Here is a 21,117-nt window from a genome sequence, read left to right as displayed (position 1 = left end):
TTTGGTGGCAGAGGGCCCAAAATGAGTAAATGTACACATTTTAAAATCAAGGTGATCATTTTTAGTTTTGTGCTTGCAAGAACTGCTCACTTGGCAAACCTACAAACTATTCAAAATATAAATGTCCTATTTTCCACACTTGAAGCACAGCTTCTTTTAGTTGTTTTAGAAGCTTCTCCATTCAGTTATTCTTCAGAAATTAAAGGCATGCACAGTTGGATTAAGGTCTGATGACTGCCTTGGCTGGTCTAAAGGATTCCCCCCTTTTTTGGTGTTGAGTGTTTTAGATGACATTCCTCTCAGTCTTGATGCATTTTTTCCCAAATTTGCAGGTAAACATTTGTAGATTTCTGAATTCATTCTGTTGCTAAAAGTGAGTTACTTAATCTGTTAGTAATTGGGTCATTCCAGAAGTAGCCATGACCACTTCCAGCAGTGCTTGATTAATAAGCAAATCTTTCTTTCCTTCCAGTATTTTGGTAATTAACTGATGTTATTTTCCTTAACTGACCTGCTCAGTGTCTCATTTTTACTACACCAGTGGTGCCTTTCTTTTTCAAAACATTTCAACCTGTACTGCCCATCTGTGCAGTGCAGGCACAATGGCTTAGATTGATTTTCCCTCTTTTCATCTTAAAATGTCTTGCTTTTCTCCCAGACACAGTTATCTGGTCTCCCTGTTAGCTCATGCTTTTTAAAACCAAATGCAATGATCAAAGCTATTATGATGATTCAGACATGTTACAGATAGGATACTCCTTAGTAACAAAAAACACCGGTCCTTCACAAAAATGGGTGGTCACAAAAAATAGCATGTTTCAGTTTATTTAACACATCTATTTGTAAATTTCAGGGAAACAAAAGTAAACATTCTGAACAAAATCATTATTATATGTTTAATTTTTAGACTAAGAATTCATGTGGCAATTGAGTCTTTTTTGCTTCTTTCCAGTCACATGGACTGGGGGTGAAAACTGTTAACTGAAGAGATTTGTTTATTGGGTGATACATAAAAAATGTTTATGCTTAATATTGATCAAGTTTGGGACCCTGGAAATTAAATAATCTGTACACAAAGATAAATGAATTAAAAATCCTACCAAAAAAAAAAAAAAAAAAGGCATGCAGACTGGAAAATGATTCTGTTGTTCATTCCCAAAAACATGACAAAACTAGGTGGTTTAACGGCTGCGTAGCAGCAATAACAAGATCCCAGTGTTTTATGGTACACATCTGGGATTTACAAATGTCAGTGTTCAGCTCCCAGCCTTCTGAGACGAAAGAAGAGTGCATGAACCAGTAGTACTACATCAGTCAACCTGCTGGTAAGACAAAACTTGGTGGACATTGCTGACACTGCGCTCTCCGGATGATGCACAACTTAATTAATTATAGCAGATTAAGTAAGAGTTCAGACGTTCTTCATTGGCCTGTGAACACAATATTGTAGATTTCTTGGTAATGTTCAACAAAATGCACCTCCAGACCCTCTGTGATGTACTCGGCCAGGTCAGAGAAATCTTTCTTGTTTTCAGCAGGGAGGATGATGCAATTCACTCCAGCTCTCTTTGCCTGTTCGAAAAATATTTACAGAGATTAATGTATTTTTTGGATTAGCAATCTGTGCAATTGATACAACAAAGGCATATATTTATATATATATATATATATATATATATATATATATATATATATACACAGTATACACTAGATGAAGTGCACATGCATAAGCACATTTTTTAAAATGTTGAGATGAACTAATGATTTTTTGATGATACAATATGATAAAAATCTTGTAGTTTAACGAAAGGGAAATGGTTCAGGCATTTCATCATCTTATGCAAGAAGGTGATTAAATGCCATCTATGGTTGCCAATATGTTTAAGAAAATGTAATGAACTGCCCTCTGGGGTACCATTCCAGTTGGTAATGCATGATGCAGTGCCTCATAGATGCTCCTGCATGGGAGAAAATATGATGAAATGCCCTTTAGGTCTTTCTATATGTAAGAGAAATGTGCCCTCTGGGTTGCCTCTGTAGAAAAAAAGTAATTAATTCCCTCCATGTTCGCTTCGCTTCAGACAGGCTGTGTCTGACCCTTTATAAAACTTTTTTGTGATGTGCTGCTATTGAAAAAAAAAAAAAATAAAAAAAATCTTTTTCAGAGTGGTAACAAGATTTTCGCTTCTGGTTGCATCATACCGACCTGTCTGTGATTATTTTAACATGATTACACACCCCGAGGTTTTTTATTTCCTATTCATATTATTTTGTAGTGACTGTATTATAAACTACTGAGTAACATTGTAGAGATGAATAGAAAAGATGTAAGTTTGCAAGCCGAGGACTTACAAAAGATAAAACATCAAACTTTATTTACTTAATTTCGGTGTGGTTCCACTGCATCACACAGCTGCAGACTACAGAAAAATCACCCATTAACCCTTGAAACTTACAGCAATAGTTTTTTCCTTAATTCCTCCAACAGGCAGGATCTTCCCCGTCAGGGACACTTCTCCTGTCATGGCCACATTCTGCCGCACCGGCGTGTTGGTGGCCAAGGACAGCAGAGCCGTGACTATAGTACATCCTGCACTGGGTCCGTCTTTAGGAGTGGCACCCTGAAAACAACCAGAACAATCAGACATGAGATACAACCTACACTGAGACAACATATATCAGTCAAAATAGCCGAACTGTAGCAACGTTAGTCAACATTGATTCTTATTTACGCATTTATTTTATTCTTGTTGAACCTAAACCAACCATAGTTAACAACATTTCCTGAGTCGGTGTGTTAGATCAGGAAAAACACAGAAATGTGTAGGACAAGAGGTATTTTTTTACAAGTATTATTGGCGAAAGTTTTAGATATGTGTTTCAAGCTGTATTCAAGCTCTAAAAAACTTGACCTAAGCACCGATACTGGAGACTCCTATTCCATAAATTCTATAAATCTCTTAAAACATTGTACAGTGTCCACTATACAAGTCCCAGTGTACATTGTTACTATTGAAGCAATTGTATTTTTGAATGAGCATAATAATATAAACCTACATTTACATTTGTAGTTCTATTGTAATTACCCTGAACATAGCAAGGCAAATCTCTAGGACCTTCAGATTTGAGAATTGAAGCAGCACTATTTGGTTTCATTAAATCCAGTAATTTCCTATAAATAATTATGCAACATATGGATCAGATAAATCGAATTTTAACATTAATATTCACTATTATTGTCTCACTTCAGGCACGTGCAGATGAAGGTGAGAGCCCACAAGGAAGTCGTTCTCTGGCTGTAGCTTCATGAGCAAAGAGCGAGCGAAGGTGTTGGCGATTTTAGCGCTCTCCTTCATCACGTCTCCCAGCTGCCCGGTCACCTCTAGAGAGCCTTCTGCAGGTCCATCTTTTTCTTTTGAAGTCCTTGGACGCCTCAAAGATGTCTCGATGAACAGTGTGGAACCACCTGGAGAGATCAAAGGGTTAAAAAACAAAACTAACACAAACAAAACAATCAAGGTCACATTTAAAGAATCATTAATAACTATTTAAAGGTGCTAATCATGCAATAAGGCTTGTTTAGTGAAATATCTCTTGTGCTAATATGAAAAAAAGTCACATTAAATGTGAAGAAGCCAAAAGCATAAAAACATGAACAAGAAGGAAACAAGAAGAACAGAAGTTATATGGCAACAAGACATATCAGTTTTCATCTGTATACTTGCTTTTACTTTTTTTTTTGCCCCCTTTTTTTTTAAACTTGCCAATGTTACAATATTGCAGAAAATAGATAACTTTTTTTTTTATTTGACATTTTTACTGATAAATTGGCAAATTAAATGCATGTTTTGATGCTTTAGACCTATACGAGTAACTCAAATGTGTTCATCATGTGCAAATGTAAGTCTGTTTTTTTTCCCCTCAAAAACACAATATTCTGAGCAGACTTCAGGACAAATTCCTGCAAATTAAAAGATGCATGAAGCAGCTCTCTTTCCTGTTGCTCATAGTGACACTAGCCAATCATACTGTAGGTGTCAATTTAACTGTAAAATATATTTCATTTCAGTTCTGTAATATGATCTTTGCTATCTAAAAATTATCCTGCAGCAGTGATCATGGATTACCAAATAAGGACAGTATATTTTAAATTTAAAAGAAAATTCTCAATCATGTCTTGTTGCATAATTTTCTTACCCATTGCTGTCCATGCCAGACCCATGACCACCCCGGGCGGTGTGACGTCATACATTCGGTCTACAGTGAACAGGGGTTTGCCGACGTAATCCTGCAGATTGTCAGCCGTCACTGTGACAGCAGCTTCCTCACCATTAACGATACGGAATGCAGCTTTCCGGAAAACCTGGATTGTTACAAAATGAAAAATGGGATATTTCATTTACCACCTGAAGAGTGAGAAAAGTATTATCATGAGTTGTATTAGAAACATGGTCACATTTTATACTGATGTTTCCCTTTTATAGTAACATTATATAATACATTAGTTCCTGAATGTTAAATTCTCAAGTCTGGCTGGTCAGAAGAATATTGTTTATTATTATATATTATATAATATGTAGAATTTCCTGGCTCTAATACAACAGCGTTTCTGTAGTAACAACTTGTACTTAACTTTTTCATTAAACTGCATGTAATAATTTTTAATAAGTAATCTCAAATCAGAGGTAAAGCTGTAAGCAGAAAATAATTTAGTTCATTTTGAAGTTTAGTTATATGAAAAGCTGTGTTTATTTTTCTTATAGACGTAAAGACAGAAAAAAAGACAGGCTGTTGAGGAAAGTGAGAACAACTAATTTTTAGTTGGATTTCTTGATGTGTACGACATGAAGTACAAATATAAACAGATGCCTGTATGCCATGTCGTTCTCTAATAAATAAATAATTACAATAGTTGGCAAAGTGATGTAATGTTGGAAGAATGAAAACCTCAGAACATGCTGTTATTATAGGACATTATATATATATATATATATAAACGTGTGCTATGTGATGTTCAGGATTCATAACTACATGCACCTCTCACTCCTGAAGCCCATGCCCTCTTCACTAGAATGGATGTTGGTTCTAATTGCAGCAGCAGCATCAATACTGACACCAGTGCATCTTCGCAGATCAAACTGAACTTATAGTTTTTAAAACATCTTCTCTTATTTTGGCATAATGTCTTTCGGTGGGACCTCAGAGCACATCTCACCTTCTCCACCTGTTTCTGGAGGTTCCTGACACCACTCTCTCTGCAGTACTGCCTGATAAGAACGCTCAGTGCCTCTGAGGAGATGCTGGTCTTCTGCTCATCCAAACCACACAGAGTCCGTAACTGGGGCACCAGATACCTCTGCAGGTCCAGAGTAGGACATTACAATACTGCAATTGTTTCTAGTTTATAGCATAAAAAACTAATCTGTAGGAAACAGTAAGAGTGGTGTGTACTGTGTGCTTCTGTACGTTACCTCTGCAATGGCTAGTTTCTCCTGAGCCACATAGCCAGATACATTGATCATTTCCATTCGGTCTCTCAGGGGTTCAGGAATGGTGTCAGTCACATTGGCAGTGCAAATAAAAAGAACCTGTTCATAAACACAAAGTCAGTTTATGATAAGGATTATATTTTAATAGATATAAAAGACTGAACGAATAAACTCAGCCACACGGTCGACCTTAGACAGATCCACAGGTACATCCAGGTAGTGATCCAGGAAGTTTGCGTTCTGCTCAGGGTCTAAAAGCTCCAGCAGGGCAGAAGATGGATCCCCTTGGTAGCCTCTACCTATTTTATCCACCTGTTTAAATTGAACAAGAATAAAATGCCTAATGTTTCCAAACCAAATGTGTGATTCATTATAAAATCAGCTGTTTGTGTGCAAACCTCGTCAATTAGAACTAGTGGGTTTTCTGTTTTCGTCTTTTTCAGACACTGGATGATTTTTCCTGGCATGGCGCCAACATACGTCCTCCTACAATGTACAAAAATGTTAAAAAAAAAAAAAAAAAAAAAAAAAAACAATCACGATTTGACTTCTGATTTGACCTCAACAATGGTCCTTGCTTAATTTCCATGTTTCCCACCTGTGGCCTTTGATTTCAGCTACGTCGGTCATACCGCCCACGCTGAAGCGGAAGTACTCGCGGTTTAGGGCTCTAGCGATGGAGCGGGCAATGCTGGTCTTTCCCACACCCGGTGGTCCGTAGAAGCACAGGATCTTCCCCTGCGTGCTCCCTTTCAGCTGGCTAACGGCGATAAACTCCTGCATGATATAAACAAAACCCTAAATTAGCAAAACAATCCTCACGAACAAATCGGTCTTATGGCTCGAAACTCCAAAGTTTTCTTACGAGAATCCTTTTCTTCACATCCTCCATGCCATAATGATCTTCCTCCAGCACTTCTTTAGCTCGAGACAGGTCCAGGTTTTCCACGCTGTTGGTGCCCCATGGCATTGAGGTCAACCAGTCCAAGTAGTTTCTTGTAACACTGTAACAGAAGAAGAAAAAACACAAATTAGCAATAAACATTATTGTTCAGTTTATTGAACAGCTTATAGTTAAATTATACCTTAGGTTATTGTAACAGTCTGATATTACATTGATTAAACTTAACAGCGGCATATTCTGCATTTGGCAGACGCCCTAATCCAGAGCTACTGGCATATTTGATCTCATTATACATCTGAGCAGTTAAGGGGATAATGGCCTTGCTCAAGAGCCCAACAGCAGCAACTTGGTGGTGCTGGGGTTTGAACCTGTAACCTTCCAATCAGTAGTTCAACACTGAAATAGCCTGCCCCTTTCCTTTTTATAAAAAAGCCTCTTAAACAGCTTTTATAATCATCATCATCACTCACTTTCTATACTGTGTGTGTGTGTGAGTGAGTGAGTGAGTGAGGGAACTCACTTGTGCATAAAAGAACTGAATCCCTACAGAAACTCTCCTGAAATATTATCCATATCAACAAATGCTTTTTGTGTAAATAAGCTTTTAGTATAGGAAAGATAACACTCATACAAATGCAATACAATTAACTTGTGTTTTGGAGCTAGACTTACTATCATAGTTTCTATTACAGAAAATTAATCAAACATAATAGATCATACAAAATCTCTACTGAAAATTAAAAGAATCTCAATTAAAAAAAGGAAAATCGTAAAAAATATTTTATGCATATCCTTCGGTTATGTTATGAAAGGGTTATGTCATGTCCAGCCTAATATCAGGAGGTTTTGTTATTTGCTTAAATTTAACGTTTTAAACAATATGACAATAAATACCATGCAATAATGTGATTGCAATGAAAGTATTTTAAATTTAGTTGGTGAAGCTTCTAGAACGTTCTTTGAAAGATACTGCTTTTGGTCTCTACTACTTTTTGAACAATTTGGAGATATAGAAGTAGCCATACATCATTACACCCAATAATTCCTAAATTGTTTAGTAATAGATAAGAAATGATGTGTCATGCTGCCAGTACTGTTAAACCTGTATAATGAATTATTATCTGCATTATTATATTTGGTCTTTGGTCTGAGCATCATACAGTGCCACGTCTCACAGGACTCACTTGAACTCTGAGGAATGATTATCCAGAAGGCTGAGTTTGTTCAGCTCCTCAGTGATGACCTCCATGATATGTTGGGGTACGGTCCGGTCCTTTAACCTTTCTCTAAACTTCTCCTCGATGGCATCCTTGTCCTCCTTCTCCAGGCCCAGTTCTTTCTTGATGATCTTCAGCTGCTCCTGCAGGAGGTATTTCCTGTGCGTCTGTTTGATTTTCTCCTCCACCTACAGCAGGAACATGTGCTGTTAAATTAATCTGGATATGCAGTAACTAAGGGTTTTTATAGACAGGAAGTTGCTCTGGAAAAATTAAATGCTAGATACAAGTAAATTTATTTATAAATCATTCTCAGGCGTGTTTGTGCAGAAATGTGGTATTTATGAAAATCCCAGTCGGCGAACAATCTGAGCTTCAGGGTTTGTGTAAACGTATGTATTTAGGCAAATTCACCACTGTGAATCCAAATCTATCACTTTCAGATCAGATACTACAAGTTCATATATGGATTATGCTTATCGTTAGTGTTTTTCTGATATTTTCCTTTAAAAGTGTTCACTTTGCCACACTCCCATCTCACTTTCTTCCTGAATTCTTCCTCATTTCTGATATGGGAAACATCCAAAGCTTCATCGCCCCAGATTTCTATAGAACACTCGTGTCCATGATGTCTCGTGCACTTTGATGTAGTAACAGATGGATGTGACACGTACTGTATGTACATTGTATTCACGCAAGAAATGACTTAGGATTTTGATTTTAAAGAAAGCAATACGCAACTATAAACTAAGAAATGTTTACAACAGAAAAAGTAATACATTTCAGCATTTTCCAGCTCTTTGTAAGCTTTGCTTTTTATTGATTGTTTTGTAGGCATTAATGCAATTAATGTATGCAAAATGTATGCAAATCAGTTACTTCCATGAATTCACTTGCTAATTTCTGACTGATTTATCAGCATTTATAAACATTAGCTTGCATGCTAGGATAATCAGCACTATTCAACTTTGTCAATTAAACAATCTAACAAAAATTAATGAATGAATTATTAAATAATCCTAAATTGTAAAATACCATGAAAATGACATGAATTTGTTATATAGCTTGTCTGGTAGAGCAAAAAAAAAAAAAAGTTATTTTATGGCTTTATGAATTTAATTTTATTATATTTCAGCAGGACTTTTACACTCACATATGGAAAAAAAATAGCGAAACACTTATTCACAAAGTATAATTTTAATCCTAGTTGTGACAGAAACGACCCCCCATAAACTTGAATACGGTTTGATCAGTGTTGCCTGTGTACATGGTGTAATCAGACGGTTCTCACCTCCCTGCCGAGGCGCTGCTGCAGTTTACTGAACTCGTACTCCTTCTTCAGCAGAGACAGAGCCTTGTACAACCGTTTGGGAATCTGCAAAACCGAAATCCATGTCACACATCTTCCATAGCTAACAAAGAAAAAATATATATTTTTTTCTTTATTTTGTTTTATTGGAGACACACATTGGTTTCCTCCAGAATGTCCTGTAGCTCATGTGACTCTGCACCGGTCAGAGCAGCGCCCATGTCACTCAGGTAGATGGGGTTGTCGACTACCCTCGGTCCCGCCTGCATCATCTGTAGAACTGATTCTCTGCACAACAAAACACAACACACACTCAATAATATCTATATGTAATCACCTGGAAAAAAAAGAAGAAATGAAATATTGTAAGTGATGTGGGAAACAACTAAAAAAAATTCAGGCATAACAATAAATTAAATGATAATGATTGTCTCTGTTCAGTCTCATCCAATAAAATCTTAATTTCTATTACTGTTATTTAACTAAGTGCTCTAATTAATGCACTTAGTTTTTTTTGTTTTTTGTGGGGCATCACATTGAGTGCCATCATAGTGTGATGCTTTTTTTTCAGCATCAGGGGCTTTTGGAGGTCCAAGATGATGTCATAATGGTATTGGGATATCCCCTTTAAATGTATGTGTCCACTGTGCCCGCTGTCTTTCTGGTATCCCTGGGTGACGATGGCGCAGGGTGCTTGGGCCCACTCATCGTTGCTTGCAACTATATTAATAATGTTATGATCATAATATTATTATCTAATGTTTGGGATAATTGTCCTGCTGAAAGATCCAGCCACGTTTCATCTTCAATGTCCTTGCTGATGGAAGGAGGTTTTCACTCAAAATCTCACAATACATGGCCCCATTCATTTTTTCCTTTACACGGATCAGTCGTCCTGGTCCCTTTGCAGAAAAACAGCCCCAAATCATGATGTTTCCAGCCCCATGCTTCATGGTGTTCTTTGGATGCAACTAAGCAGTCTTTCTCCTCCAAACATGACAAGTTGAGCTTTTACCAAAAAGTTCTATTTTGGTTTTATCTAACCATATGACATTCTCCCAATCCTTTTCATCCAAATGCTCTTTAGCAAACTTCAGACAGGCCTGGACATGCACTGGCTTAAGCAGGGAGACACGTCTGGCACAGCAGGATTTGAGTCCCTGGTGGCGCAGTGTGTTACTGATGGTAGCCTTTGTTACTTTGGTCCCAGCTCTCTGCAGGTCATTCACTAGGTCCCCCCATGTGGTTCTGGGGTTTCTGCTCACAGTTCTTGTGATCATTTTGACCCCACAGGGTGAGATCTTGTGTGGACCCCAGATTAAGGGAGAATATCAGTGGTCTTGTATGTCTTCCATTATCTAATAATTGCACCCACAGTTGATTTCTTCACACCAAGCTGCTTATCTATTGCAGATTCAGTCTTTACAGCCTGGTGCAGGTCTACAATTTTGTTTCTGGTGTCCTTTGACAGCTCTTTGGCCTTGGCCATAGTGGAGTTTGGAGTGTGACTGTTTGAGGTTGTGGACAGGTGTCTTTTATACTAATAACAAATTCCATTAATACAGGTAACGAGTGGAGGACAGAGGAGCCTCTTAATGAAGACGTTACAGGTCTGTAAGGGCCAGAAATCTTGCTCGCTTGTAGGTGACCAAATACTTATTTTACAGAGGAATTTACCAATTAATTCATTAAAAATCCTACAATGTGATTTTCTGTTTTTTATTTTTTATTTTGTCTCTCATAGTTGAGGTATATCTATGATGAAAATTACAGGCCTCTCTCATCTTTTAAAGTGGAAGAACTTACCCAATTGGTGGCTGACTAAATACTTTTTTGCCCCACTGTATATACCACTTATCCTGCACATGGCCACTGTACTGTATGACACAAGGCCACACACACTTATGCTACAGGTGATTTAGAAATTTTAGATAATTAGCTTAATCTTTGGACTGTGGGAGGAAACCTGGAACACTTGACCCTGGAAAAGCAAGGCCACAGTGCTAACCGCTACACCTCATGCCACCACTATACAAATATTTAATCTAATTCAAAATAAGACAGATCACACTAATGAAGAATTTCTGTAAAGGCTTAATATGAAAAAGAATAACCCATAATAATATGCCACCACAGGTTCCAACAAAGTATTTAAGTTGAAAACTTTTTTAGTATTAAACCATTATTCAAGAATAGAATAACACACTTCAGGTTGTGGCGTCAGGTAAAGAATCTATGCCTCTCATACCACAGCAATGCCACAATCCACAGTCCACATCCACTATGTACAATATGTCATGATTTTATCCATATATAATTATGTTAAACGCTGTGGATAACCTGCAAGACTAGAGAGCTTCTGTTATAAATGTATTTCATACAAGTTCCATAGAGGTTTTGTTGTTAAGCCCCGCTGTAACTGGCGCTTTTTTATATAAAAATATAAATGAGTAAAATTACCTGTAAAGAGGGTTGAGAGCAATGATGTCACGAATGGTCTTAACGATCTCGGCAGTCAGAGCCTAAACACAAAGGGTCGGTTAGCCTTAAATTCAATTCAATTCAATTCAATTTTATTCAATTTGTATAGCGCTTTTAACAATTTACATCATCACAAAGCAGCTTTACACAATCAAAAGAATTAAGTTTGTAAACTTAAACACAAGACAGACAAGGGAACTACAGCGGAGACAAGATTGAAGAGTCAGTACCTTAACCTCCTCTGTGACCTGGAACTCTTCATGTATGACGTTGTCCACCTCCACCATAAGGACCTCGTTGGTTTTGGGTAAAGGTAAAACCTCCGCCACTAACGCTGCTTCCTTCACTCTTTCTGCCATCTCCTCGGCCAGCGATGCCGAATCCTTACGAACACGCTTGTTTTTTCTCCGCTGAACTTTGGCCTGTTCGGCATCTGACTCTGGTGTGGTGGCCGCTTCCTCTGCCTCGACTTCCAGCTGCTTAGTGATCCGGATTCTTAATGTTCAAACAGGAAAAATATATTTGGTTTTCTATTCTATTATTTATTTATTACAGCATAAGTACACATTTCACTAATCTATTTATCGACACTTGCACATACTTTTATCTTTACTAAATTGTGTAGGCGTGTCCTGATCATCTATTACTTTAATTTGTGTCTATGTGCTCTCAAGCTTTCTACGGCTGTGATATAAATCATCATCATCATCCTATAATACTTTATTACAGACAGAGACATACATTTTATTTATCTATTTAAATGTTTTTACTCTCTCGCAAGACACTTTTTTTTTCTCTGATTTGTCTCCTTTTACAGTGTCTCTTACAGCATTCCCTAGCTTAGCAATAGCATCTCCTTCCATAAATGTTAAATAAACATCTTCACCATATCAATAACAATACACTATGCTTCATTTAATAATACAAACATTTAAATGTGTTTAGTATATGAGTACAGCACCTGCAATACATGTCCAAAACAATAACATAATAAAATCATTAAATTATTCATATATATTTGATACCAAGGCTCTAAGACAGTGATATGGAGGCAAAATCTGACTGAGGTTTGTGTTATTTTTTGAGAATCACATGATCAGGACAAACAAGGCCTCGTTTTTAATAAAACAACCAAATCATTGTGTGTCTCAGAAGGTTCAAACAGCACTTTAATTTATGGGATGTTGGTAGCACAGACTGACTGGTTGATTATTTATTGCCACATTTTAATAAGTTAAAAACTTTATCAATTTTAAAATATTGGACGAAGACCCACGTCAAGCTGCTTAATCAACTGTCACAAGTTGCTTTACTTTTTGTAAACCACAAGATGTCACTGTTTTTGATAGATCAAGGGTTCGGAGTATTTCTGACCCAGGTAAGTGTCACAGCTTTACAAAGGTATACAGTATAAAAATATAGATCTGTCATTTGTGGCTACACAGCTGTTAGAGATGCTGTTGTTGAAACGTAATCAGAAATCAGAGTTCAGCAGTGCTGTGCTGTAAACTAACCCATTTAAAATGAAAACAAAATAAGAAAATCCTTCAGCATTACCTCCGATGCCCCATCACGATCATGCGCAGTTTGTCACCAAGATCTTGCATCTCATGGATCTGAACAAAAGTTCCCGTGTTGTAAACAGTGTCCAAGCTTTCCACCACATCCGACTCATCACTGATAAAACAAAGAAAGCAGGAATGCTGCTCACAACACACACATGAGAACAGCAACGTTATCTCAATTTTTACAACCTTCATTTTATCCTTACTTATCGTCCTTCTTGAGGAAGACACCAGCGTAGGGCTGAGCAAGTCGCACTTTTCGCCTCAGCAGATCCATCAGCTGCTTATTCTTCACCTGAAGACGAATGGCATAACATCTGTCCTTACTGTCATTATAAACTTCAGAAGTTTAAATAACGACATGATACTTCAAAGGTTTTTTAAACTTAGTACTGTAATATTTTAACTTTGCAAATTGCCAAATGAATTTAGAAAGTGTTACAGGGTTGATGAAATCTGCAGTATTCTACCATGACCTGTTCTTCTACAAATACATTAATTCATTCTTTGTATTGTTATATTTATATATTTTTTATTAAGTGTTTTTTTTATTCATATTAACTATGCATCTGTATATGGTTAGAACTGTATATTTCCTGTTGCTTCAAAAAGGCCAAGAATATATATATATAAAATACCCATCTTACCCTACTTTGTTTGAGTCATTGCCATCAGGCAGGAGATATAGGACTCCAAGGGCAAGGACAAATAGATTGAAAAACTGGTTTTATTATAGAGCTGTGGTTGCCTTGAATCTCGCTGGAACAAACTAGAATGTTTGGCATGTACGTGAAACAGTGGCCAAATTGATGTAAGTGTATGAGATTTATATGTGGGTTTTTTTTTTTTTGGTTTATTTTTTAGTGGCTATTGTTTTTGTCATTTGTTTTGGGATGGTTTCAGCACTTTTGGTTTGCACCAAAGACGGCACTCAATTTCATTGCACTTGTGTAATGACAATAAGATTCTATTCTATTAAAAAAAAAAACACAAAACATTAACGAATATGCTATACGCTATATAGGAAAATAATCCACAAATATGTGGTCGCATGAAGCAAAGTTAATGTTACCACCCTAAAGTGGATTATTCTCTATTACAGCACGTCTTAAAGAGTTTCATTCCTTCTGTCCCACAGCCGTTTGCCAAGATTACAATTCATTATTTATCAATGGACACACCAAGCTTTTATGAAATTATACACTGCAAAAAAAAGAACTAAAAAGATTTTAAATTACTGGAAAGAGGTTAAGAAACCATCACCACATTATTAAAACCTGGAACACTGAGCAGTCAACTTCAAGAAAGCAATGCGGTCAGAAAACAAATCAGAAATAGAGATCACTTACACACTTGGTGAAGTTAAATAATAAAACTGAACAGTAAAAATCGAAGCCATGTTTAATTGTGAAAGTAAGAGCATTTCCATACACACAAAGTGTGATGAGAAAACAGTTGTATGGCCATAAGAAAACCACTTATTAGTGAGAATAATAAAAAGAAAAAGGCTTGAATTTGCTAGGGAGCATAAAGATTGGATTTTGGGGCAATGGAAAAGATCATGTTGTCTAATGAGTACATACCTATTCCAGAGCAATCAGGGTAGGAAGCGAAGTGCATGAAGCGATGCACCCATCATGCATAGTGGCCACTGTACAAGCCTCTGGGGTTGCTTTAATTGGTCAGGTCTAGACTGAGCAATCTTATGTGGCAATTAAATGTAGTCAGCTGATGACCTGAATGTACTGAATGACCAGGTTATCACATATATGCAGTATTTCATTCCCTGATGGCACAGACATATTCCAGGACTAAAATTGTGAAAGAATTGTTCTGGGAGGATGAGGCCACCAGACGATGTTATAATCAAAGCTAATAAATGAAATCTTAATAAAAAAATTATAATAATAAGTTTATTTTATATAGGCCGCTTTACAATAACAAAAATGTTTACACGTAGAAAAAGACATCTGAAGGACAACAAAACAAAATACAGATAAACATGAAAACTGGTAGGATTGATCTAAACACATATTCAAAGATTGGGAAAAGAGGAAGAGAAAAGATATGTTTTAAAGTGGATTTTAAAATCCTGTACTGAAGAAAGATCACGGATGTGTTTGGGAATAGAATTCCAGAGTGTAGGAGCAGAAATACTAAATGCTCGTCCTCCAAATGATGCTAGTCTATGGCGAGAAATTAACAGTAGACCATCATCTGCAGATCGGAGTGTGCGAACAGGGGAGTAAGTATAAATAAGATCCGAAATATAAGGGGGGGCAAGACCATGGAGTGCTTTGAAGGTGATAAGGAGAATCTTGTATTGAATGCGGGAGCGAACAGGTAGCCAATGTAGTTTGTGTAGGATGGGAGTGATGTGTAAGGATTTCTTTGAATAAGTGAGGACCCTAGCAGAGTTCTGAATGTATTGGAGCTTATTTAATGTTGTATTTGGTAGACCATAAAAAGAGAATTACAGTAGTCAAGTCGAGAAGTAATGAAAGCGTGAACCAATGTCTCAGCATCCTTGATGTCTAAGAAGGGCCGTAGACGAGCTATATTACGGAGGTAATAGAAGCCAGATTTAGTAAGTGAAGAAATGTGAGGTAAAAAGGAAGGGAGTCAAAAATTATACCCACATTTTTAACGGTGGTGGAAGGTCTAACCAAGGTCCCGGAAATGTTAACAGTATCAGTACAGAGAGAAACAACGTTTTTAGGTGAACCAACAAGTAAAAAATCTGTTTTATCAGTATTGAGCTTGAGAAGGTTACTGGTCATCCAGGCATTTATGTCATCAACACAAGCAGAAACAGAGTTAGTGGGAAAGGGATGGTAGTGTCGAAAACTGATATAAAGTTGAGTGTCGTCTGCATGACAGTGGAAATTGAAACCATGACGGCGGATGATTTTACCTAGAGGAAGCATGTAGATGATAAACAGTAGTGGGCCAATAACAGAACCCTGCGGAACACCATAAGAAACAGGAGCGGTAGAGGATTTAGACTGGCGGATAGTAATATAGTGTTGACGGTCAGACAGATAAGAAGCGAACCAGGATAAGGCAGTTCCAGAAATACCAAGAGCAGAGAGTCGTGAAATGAAAATGTGAGAGATAGTATCAAATGCAGAAGAAATATCTAACAGAATCAAAATGCTAACAGAGCCAGCATCAGAGGCCATAAGAAGGTCATTGACAACCTTAAGAAGCGCTGTCTTTGTACTGTGGTGAGGGCGAAAACCAGATTGGAAACATTCATACAGATTATGAGATGACAATTAGGACTGTAGTTGAACAGCAACAACTTTTTCAAGCAATTTTGAGAGTAGCGGAAGATTTGAAATTGGTCGGTAGTTGGCCATATCAGCTGGGTCAAGTCCAGGTTTTTTTAAGACTGGTGTGACAGCTGCAGTCTTTAATTCAAGAGGAACAACACCAGTGTTCAAGATTTTAGAAATGAGAAGTGAAATAGGCCGTGAAATAACAGGTGCATTGTATTTAAGCAGGGACGTAGGGGCAGGATCAAGGTGACAGAAAGAAGGATTGACTTTACTGAGTAACTCAGAAATAAAAGCAGGAGTTGGAGGATCGAACTCAGTAAAAATACCAGTTGAAAAGTCTGTAGGGAAGTCATTTGAGTGGATAGGGGAGTACACTATTGAAAAGAGAGAATGTATACGAATTATTCTTTTTTGGAAGTAATGTAAGAATGACTTACAGAGATCTACAGAGTTGGTCATAACAGGGACAGGAGGGCTAGTGAGTTTGTTGACTACAGAAAACAGTGTTTTAGGACGGGAAGATGCATTTGTGATAAAAGTAGATTAATAGCTGGAGCGTGCGTTATTTAAAACCAATTTATATAGCTGAATATGATCCTTGTATGCAATAAGATGCACGGTCAAGCCAGTTTTCCTATAAAGGCGTTCTAGGCGACGACCAATGGTTTTCAATTTGTGAAGTGAGGGGGTAAACCAGTGTGATGTATGTGTAGAAGGTACGATTCTGCATTTGAGTGGGGCGTGAATAGTAAGGGCGGTAGAAAGAGCGTTATTATATTTGGCAAAAATATCAAGAGCAGATCTGTGTTCAGTAATATCTGAAAGATGTGTCTGTGCAGAATCAGTAAACAGTGAAGGATCAACAGAAGTAATTTTACGAAAAGTAATGGTTGATTTTACCCTAAGGCACGGGAGAGGCATTTTACAACTGAGTTCAATGAGAAAGTGATTAGAATGTCCAATCTGAGATCCATACACAGAAACATTATGTAAACCAGTTGTACAAATTAAATCCAGTGTGTGACCTTTTAGATGTGTAAGAAAATGTATGTGCTGTACGAGATTAAAACATTCAAAAGAAGAGTGTCTGACTATTTCTTAAGAGTGTCTGACTTTTTCTTAAGAGTGTCTGACTTTTTTTGGCCGGACAGTGTAGTTATAAACTACAATGCTATAAACAATAGTTCTTTTACTCTTAATCCTCCTCTGTCACAGATTGTAGGACAGACATAATACAGCTTGCCATGTTTATAACAAAGTCCTCTGGCACAATGTCCTCGGGTCTTCTTATGGGGAAAAATTCCTGACTATCCTCACTGTCTCCTTACAGAACATTGACGCATATCAAATTGTACGTTTTACCTCTTAAACAGTTCTTTTATTGTTATTAGTAAAATATTATCTGGTGACATTCAAGTCACGGTGGATGAGTTATTATTTAAAAAATAAAAATAAAATAATAATAATAATAAATAAATAAATGTATATTTATTTATTGTATATATATGTATACACCTGAACTGTCAACACCTTCTGTCCAATCAGATTGCAGAATTTATCAGCGCTGTAGCACTACATTACTACCTCGATTATTTTGATGAATCGTGGGAACACCGGGTTTCTGTTGATGGCGATGAGAGGAACGTTGGGAAAGACTTCCGGCACCATCATAGGTGCGAGAGCGGTGATGTGCGGGGGAGCAGCCCCGGACTCTGCCCCATCTCCACCGGCTTCATCGCCGTTAGGACTACTGCTCTCAGCTCCATCCTCTCCTGCAAAGCCGCTGCCACTGTTCCCGAACAGATATCTCCTCTGCTCGTGGCTCGTCAACACACCAGGGTCAACTTTTCCCCAGGCTGGAGAAAACACACCGGCTATTCTGGCCCATCTTCTTAGATCTGTCCTGCACGCAGGTCCTGTCACTGGGGTAACAGTGCAGAAGCTGCCACTAAACACCGGCGAGCTTTTAGATGAAACATAAGAATGTGATCGGTTTGTGGTAAATCCGCTACGGCTAAGCGAATCTCTCGGATTAATCCCATTTATCTCACCACAAAAGTCTTTAGTGTACTTGCTACAGAGGACGGTCCCATTTTTGTACGCCTGCCTGTATCTGCTCCACATCTTCATGTACGCAGCCATGTTGATCTCGAGAGTTCTACGGGCAGCTTCACCACTTCCGGCCCCCTGAGATGACGAAATTTTGTTTACCCATTGCAAATGTGCAGCGTTTTTACACACAGTTATTTGACATAAAGTTTTATCTTTATCTAATAACAAGAAAATAAGTGTTTAATAGGAAAAAACGTGTACACTTTGATATTCGACAGTGTTCTGTAAGGAGAGGCTTATTTAATGTTTTCGAATCGGTGAGGATAGTCAGGCAGTTTCTAGATTCTTCTATTGCTTCTTTACAGTTTTTTTTTCTTTTCGGGGTGTTATTTACTTTAAGAAAATGTATATATTTATTATATATATTATTATTATATTATTATATATACTGCTTATTTTATCCTACCTGACTATGTTCATTGTCTGTTGCTGTTTTTATGTAAACATAAATAAATAATTAAATAAATAAATAAGCATTGTTTTTACATTATTTTATATATGTTATATTTTCAAAATGTACTAATTTAGGTATACTTGTACATCAATGTACTAATGTTTATAAGAATAGTTTATACGAGTTCTACGCTGTCTTTTTTTCACTTTTATATAAATTGGATTTTTTTTTTTTACTTTTTCACTTTAATTACAGTATCATGAAAGTTATTTTTCATTATTTTATTTAAAAAGTGAAACTCGTATTCTAAATTAGTTACATGAAGTTAAATGTTTCAAGTCTTTTTATTTTAATTCTAATTATTACACCTTACAGCTCATGAAAAAGCAAAGCTCCTGTACCTCAAAACATTTTAAATATTTAATTTTGAGTTTGAGTAAATTACTATTCATACAATATAAATACAATGTATCTCTCTATCTAGTTCAGTGTATGTGTATGTGAAAGACTGTTGACCTGACAGTTGTCCAGTAGATGATCATTGACTTTCTCCATAGAGGGTAGAAGGTCATTGAAGGTCATAGCTGCAAGTAGGGGTGGGCGATATACCGGTAGACACAGTTAACTGGTGGAAATTTGTCAACCGATAGAGATGTTGGTCTATCGTCTTATTTGCGGTTGAGATCACGTGACGTTGCACGTTACGTAACCACGCAACAATACACATTCACTTCTATGGGAAGCCAAACACATCTAATGTGAGCCGGCGTGGGCAGACCAAATATCCAGACCCGGTGGATCACGCAGCACGGACATACTTGAGTAGCGCTGCTCGAATCACAAACCTGTGCGACTCTGGTAGAAATAGACCGCGCCGACCATCAAAATACATCTTACCCCGCTGAGATGCGCACGTACAAAGCAGGAAATAATATTAAACAGTCCTGACATTTTAAATAAGTTGTTTTTAAATAACAGTGGCTCGCGCAGGTTTGTGATTCGAGCGGCGCTGCTCAACTTAGTCCGCGCTGCGCGATCCACCGGGCTGCGCAAATAAACCAGATCATCTCTGCGCTATCCAGATAGTTGCGCTGTGCTGTCCACAAAATCACAAACATCTTACTTGGTCTAAGGAGAAAAAGAAATGGACTTGTGCTCAGCAGTTTGGAAATCTAGGAACCTAGAATCTGGAGGCACAGAATCCAAGTTGCTTGAAGTCCAGTATAGAGTAAGAAAGTTTAAGTATACTTAGTTACTTTTATGCTGTTACATTGCTTTAAAAATATAAAAACACAGGATCCATACATTTAGCATAAGCAATAATTAAAAAAGAGGGGGCAGCCACAGCGAACCATCTAGTCTGCACATACAAGCTTGGCACAGGTTTTTTATGCTGGATATTTTTCCTGACGCAACCACTCATGAAATGGAAATGTATTGACAGATGCCAGGAGGGTGATGGGAAGATGGAAGGAGTACTTTGAAGAGTTGATGAATGAGGAAAACAAAAGAGAACAAAGAGTAGAAGGGTTGACTGTTGTGGAGCATAAAGTAGCAAAAGTCAGTAAGAGTGAGGTGAGGAAGGCGTTAAAGAGAGTATAAAGGCTTTTGGTCCTGATGACATGCCTATGGAGGTATGGAAGTGCTTAGGAGAGGTTGCAGTAGAGTTTCTGACTAGTCTGTTTAACAAGATCTTGAAGAGTGAGAGAATCCTAGTGAAATGGACAATGAAGTGTATTAGTGAGAAAAGTGTCAGGTGTCTTATGTGACAAAAGAGTATCAGTATAACATGAAAGGTGTTCAAGACAGTTGTGAGACCAGCGATGTGCGATGGCTTAGATACAGTGGCACTAAAGAAAAGACAGAAGGCAGAGTTGGAGGTAGCAGAGATGAAAATGTTGAGGTTCTCTTTGGGAGTGACAAGGATAGATAGGATCAAGAATGAGTTTATCAGAGGGACAACCTATGTTAAATGTTTTGGAGATAAAGTCAGAGAGACCAGATTTAGGTGGTTTGTACATGTTCAAATAAGAGATGGTGAATATTTATCGGTAGAAGGAGGCTGAGATAGGAACTGCCAGGCAGAGGATAGGGTTAGATTGAGGCAGATAATTCGCTTTGGCGACCCCTGAAAGGTAACAGCTGAATGACAAAGAAGATCCTTCCTGATGCAAACCTTTGCTTGGGATCGCCACTGCATCTATTAATAAGCAGCATCTCTCTCTTTCTCTCTCTCTCTCTCTCTCTCTCTCTATATATATATATATATATATATATATATATATATATATATATATATATATTTATTTATTTATTAATTATTTATTTAGTTATTTTATTTTTTTTTTTACATGTTTTGAATTCT

The 21,117-nt window shown here is 37.3% G+C and overlaps 1 protein-coding gene across 1 annotated transcript; it reads right to left on the bottom strand.

The window, feature by feature from the left end:
- Nucleotides 1-800: 800 nt before the first annotated feature.
- On the bottom strand, nt 801-18,529 carry lonp1 (lon peptidase 1, mitochondrial; the record flags this gene model as incomplete). Its single annotated transcript, XM_053513598.1, has 18 exons — nt 801-1,572; nt 2,457-2,621; nt 3,246-3,466; nt 4,198-4,363; nt 5,216-5,356; nt 5,472-5,588; nt 5,679-5,801; nt 5,888-5,975; nt 6,088-6,266; nt 6,355-6,493; nt 7,578-7,798; nt 8,902-8,985; nt 9,078-9,207; nt 11,380-11,441; nt 11,631-11,895; nt 12,958-13,077; nt 13,172-13,260; nt 17,831-18,529. Coding segments are annotated over 18 exons (3,159 nt in total), but the record flags the coding sequence as incomplete, so codon positions are not given.
- Between the last annotated feature and the right edge of the window lie 2,588 nt (nt 18,530-21,117).

This window comes from Clarias gariepinus, chromosome 15 (assembly GCF_024256425.1).
Source record: "Clarias gariepinus isolate MV-2021 ecotype Netherlands chromosome 15, CGAR_prim_01v2, whole genome shotgun sequence".
NCBI classification, from domain to species: Eukaryota; Metazoa; Chordata; class Actinopteri; order Siluriformes; family Clariidae; genus Clarias; species Clarias gariepinus.
This window is presented reverse-complemented; position numbering and strand designations above follow the sequence as displayed.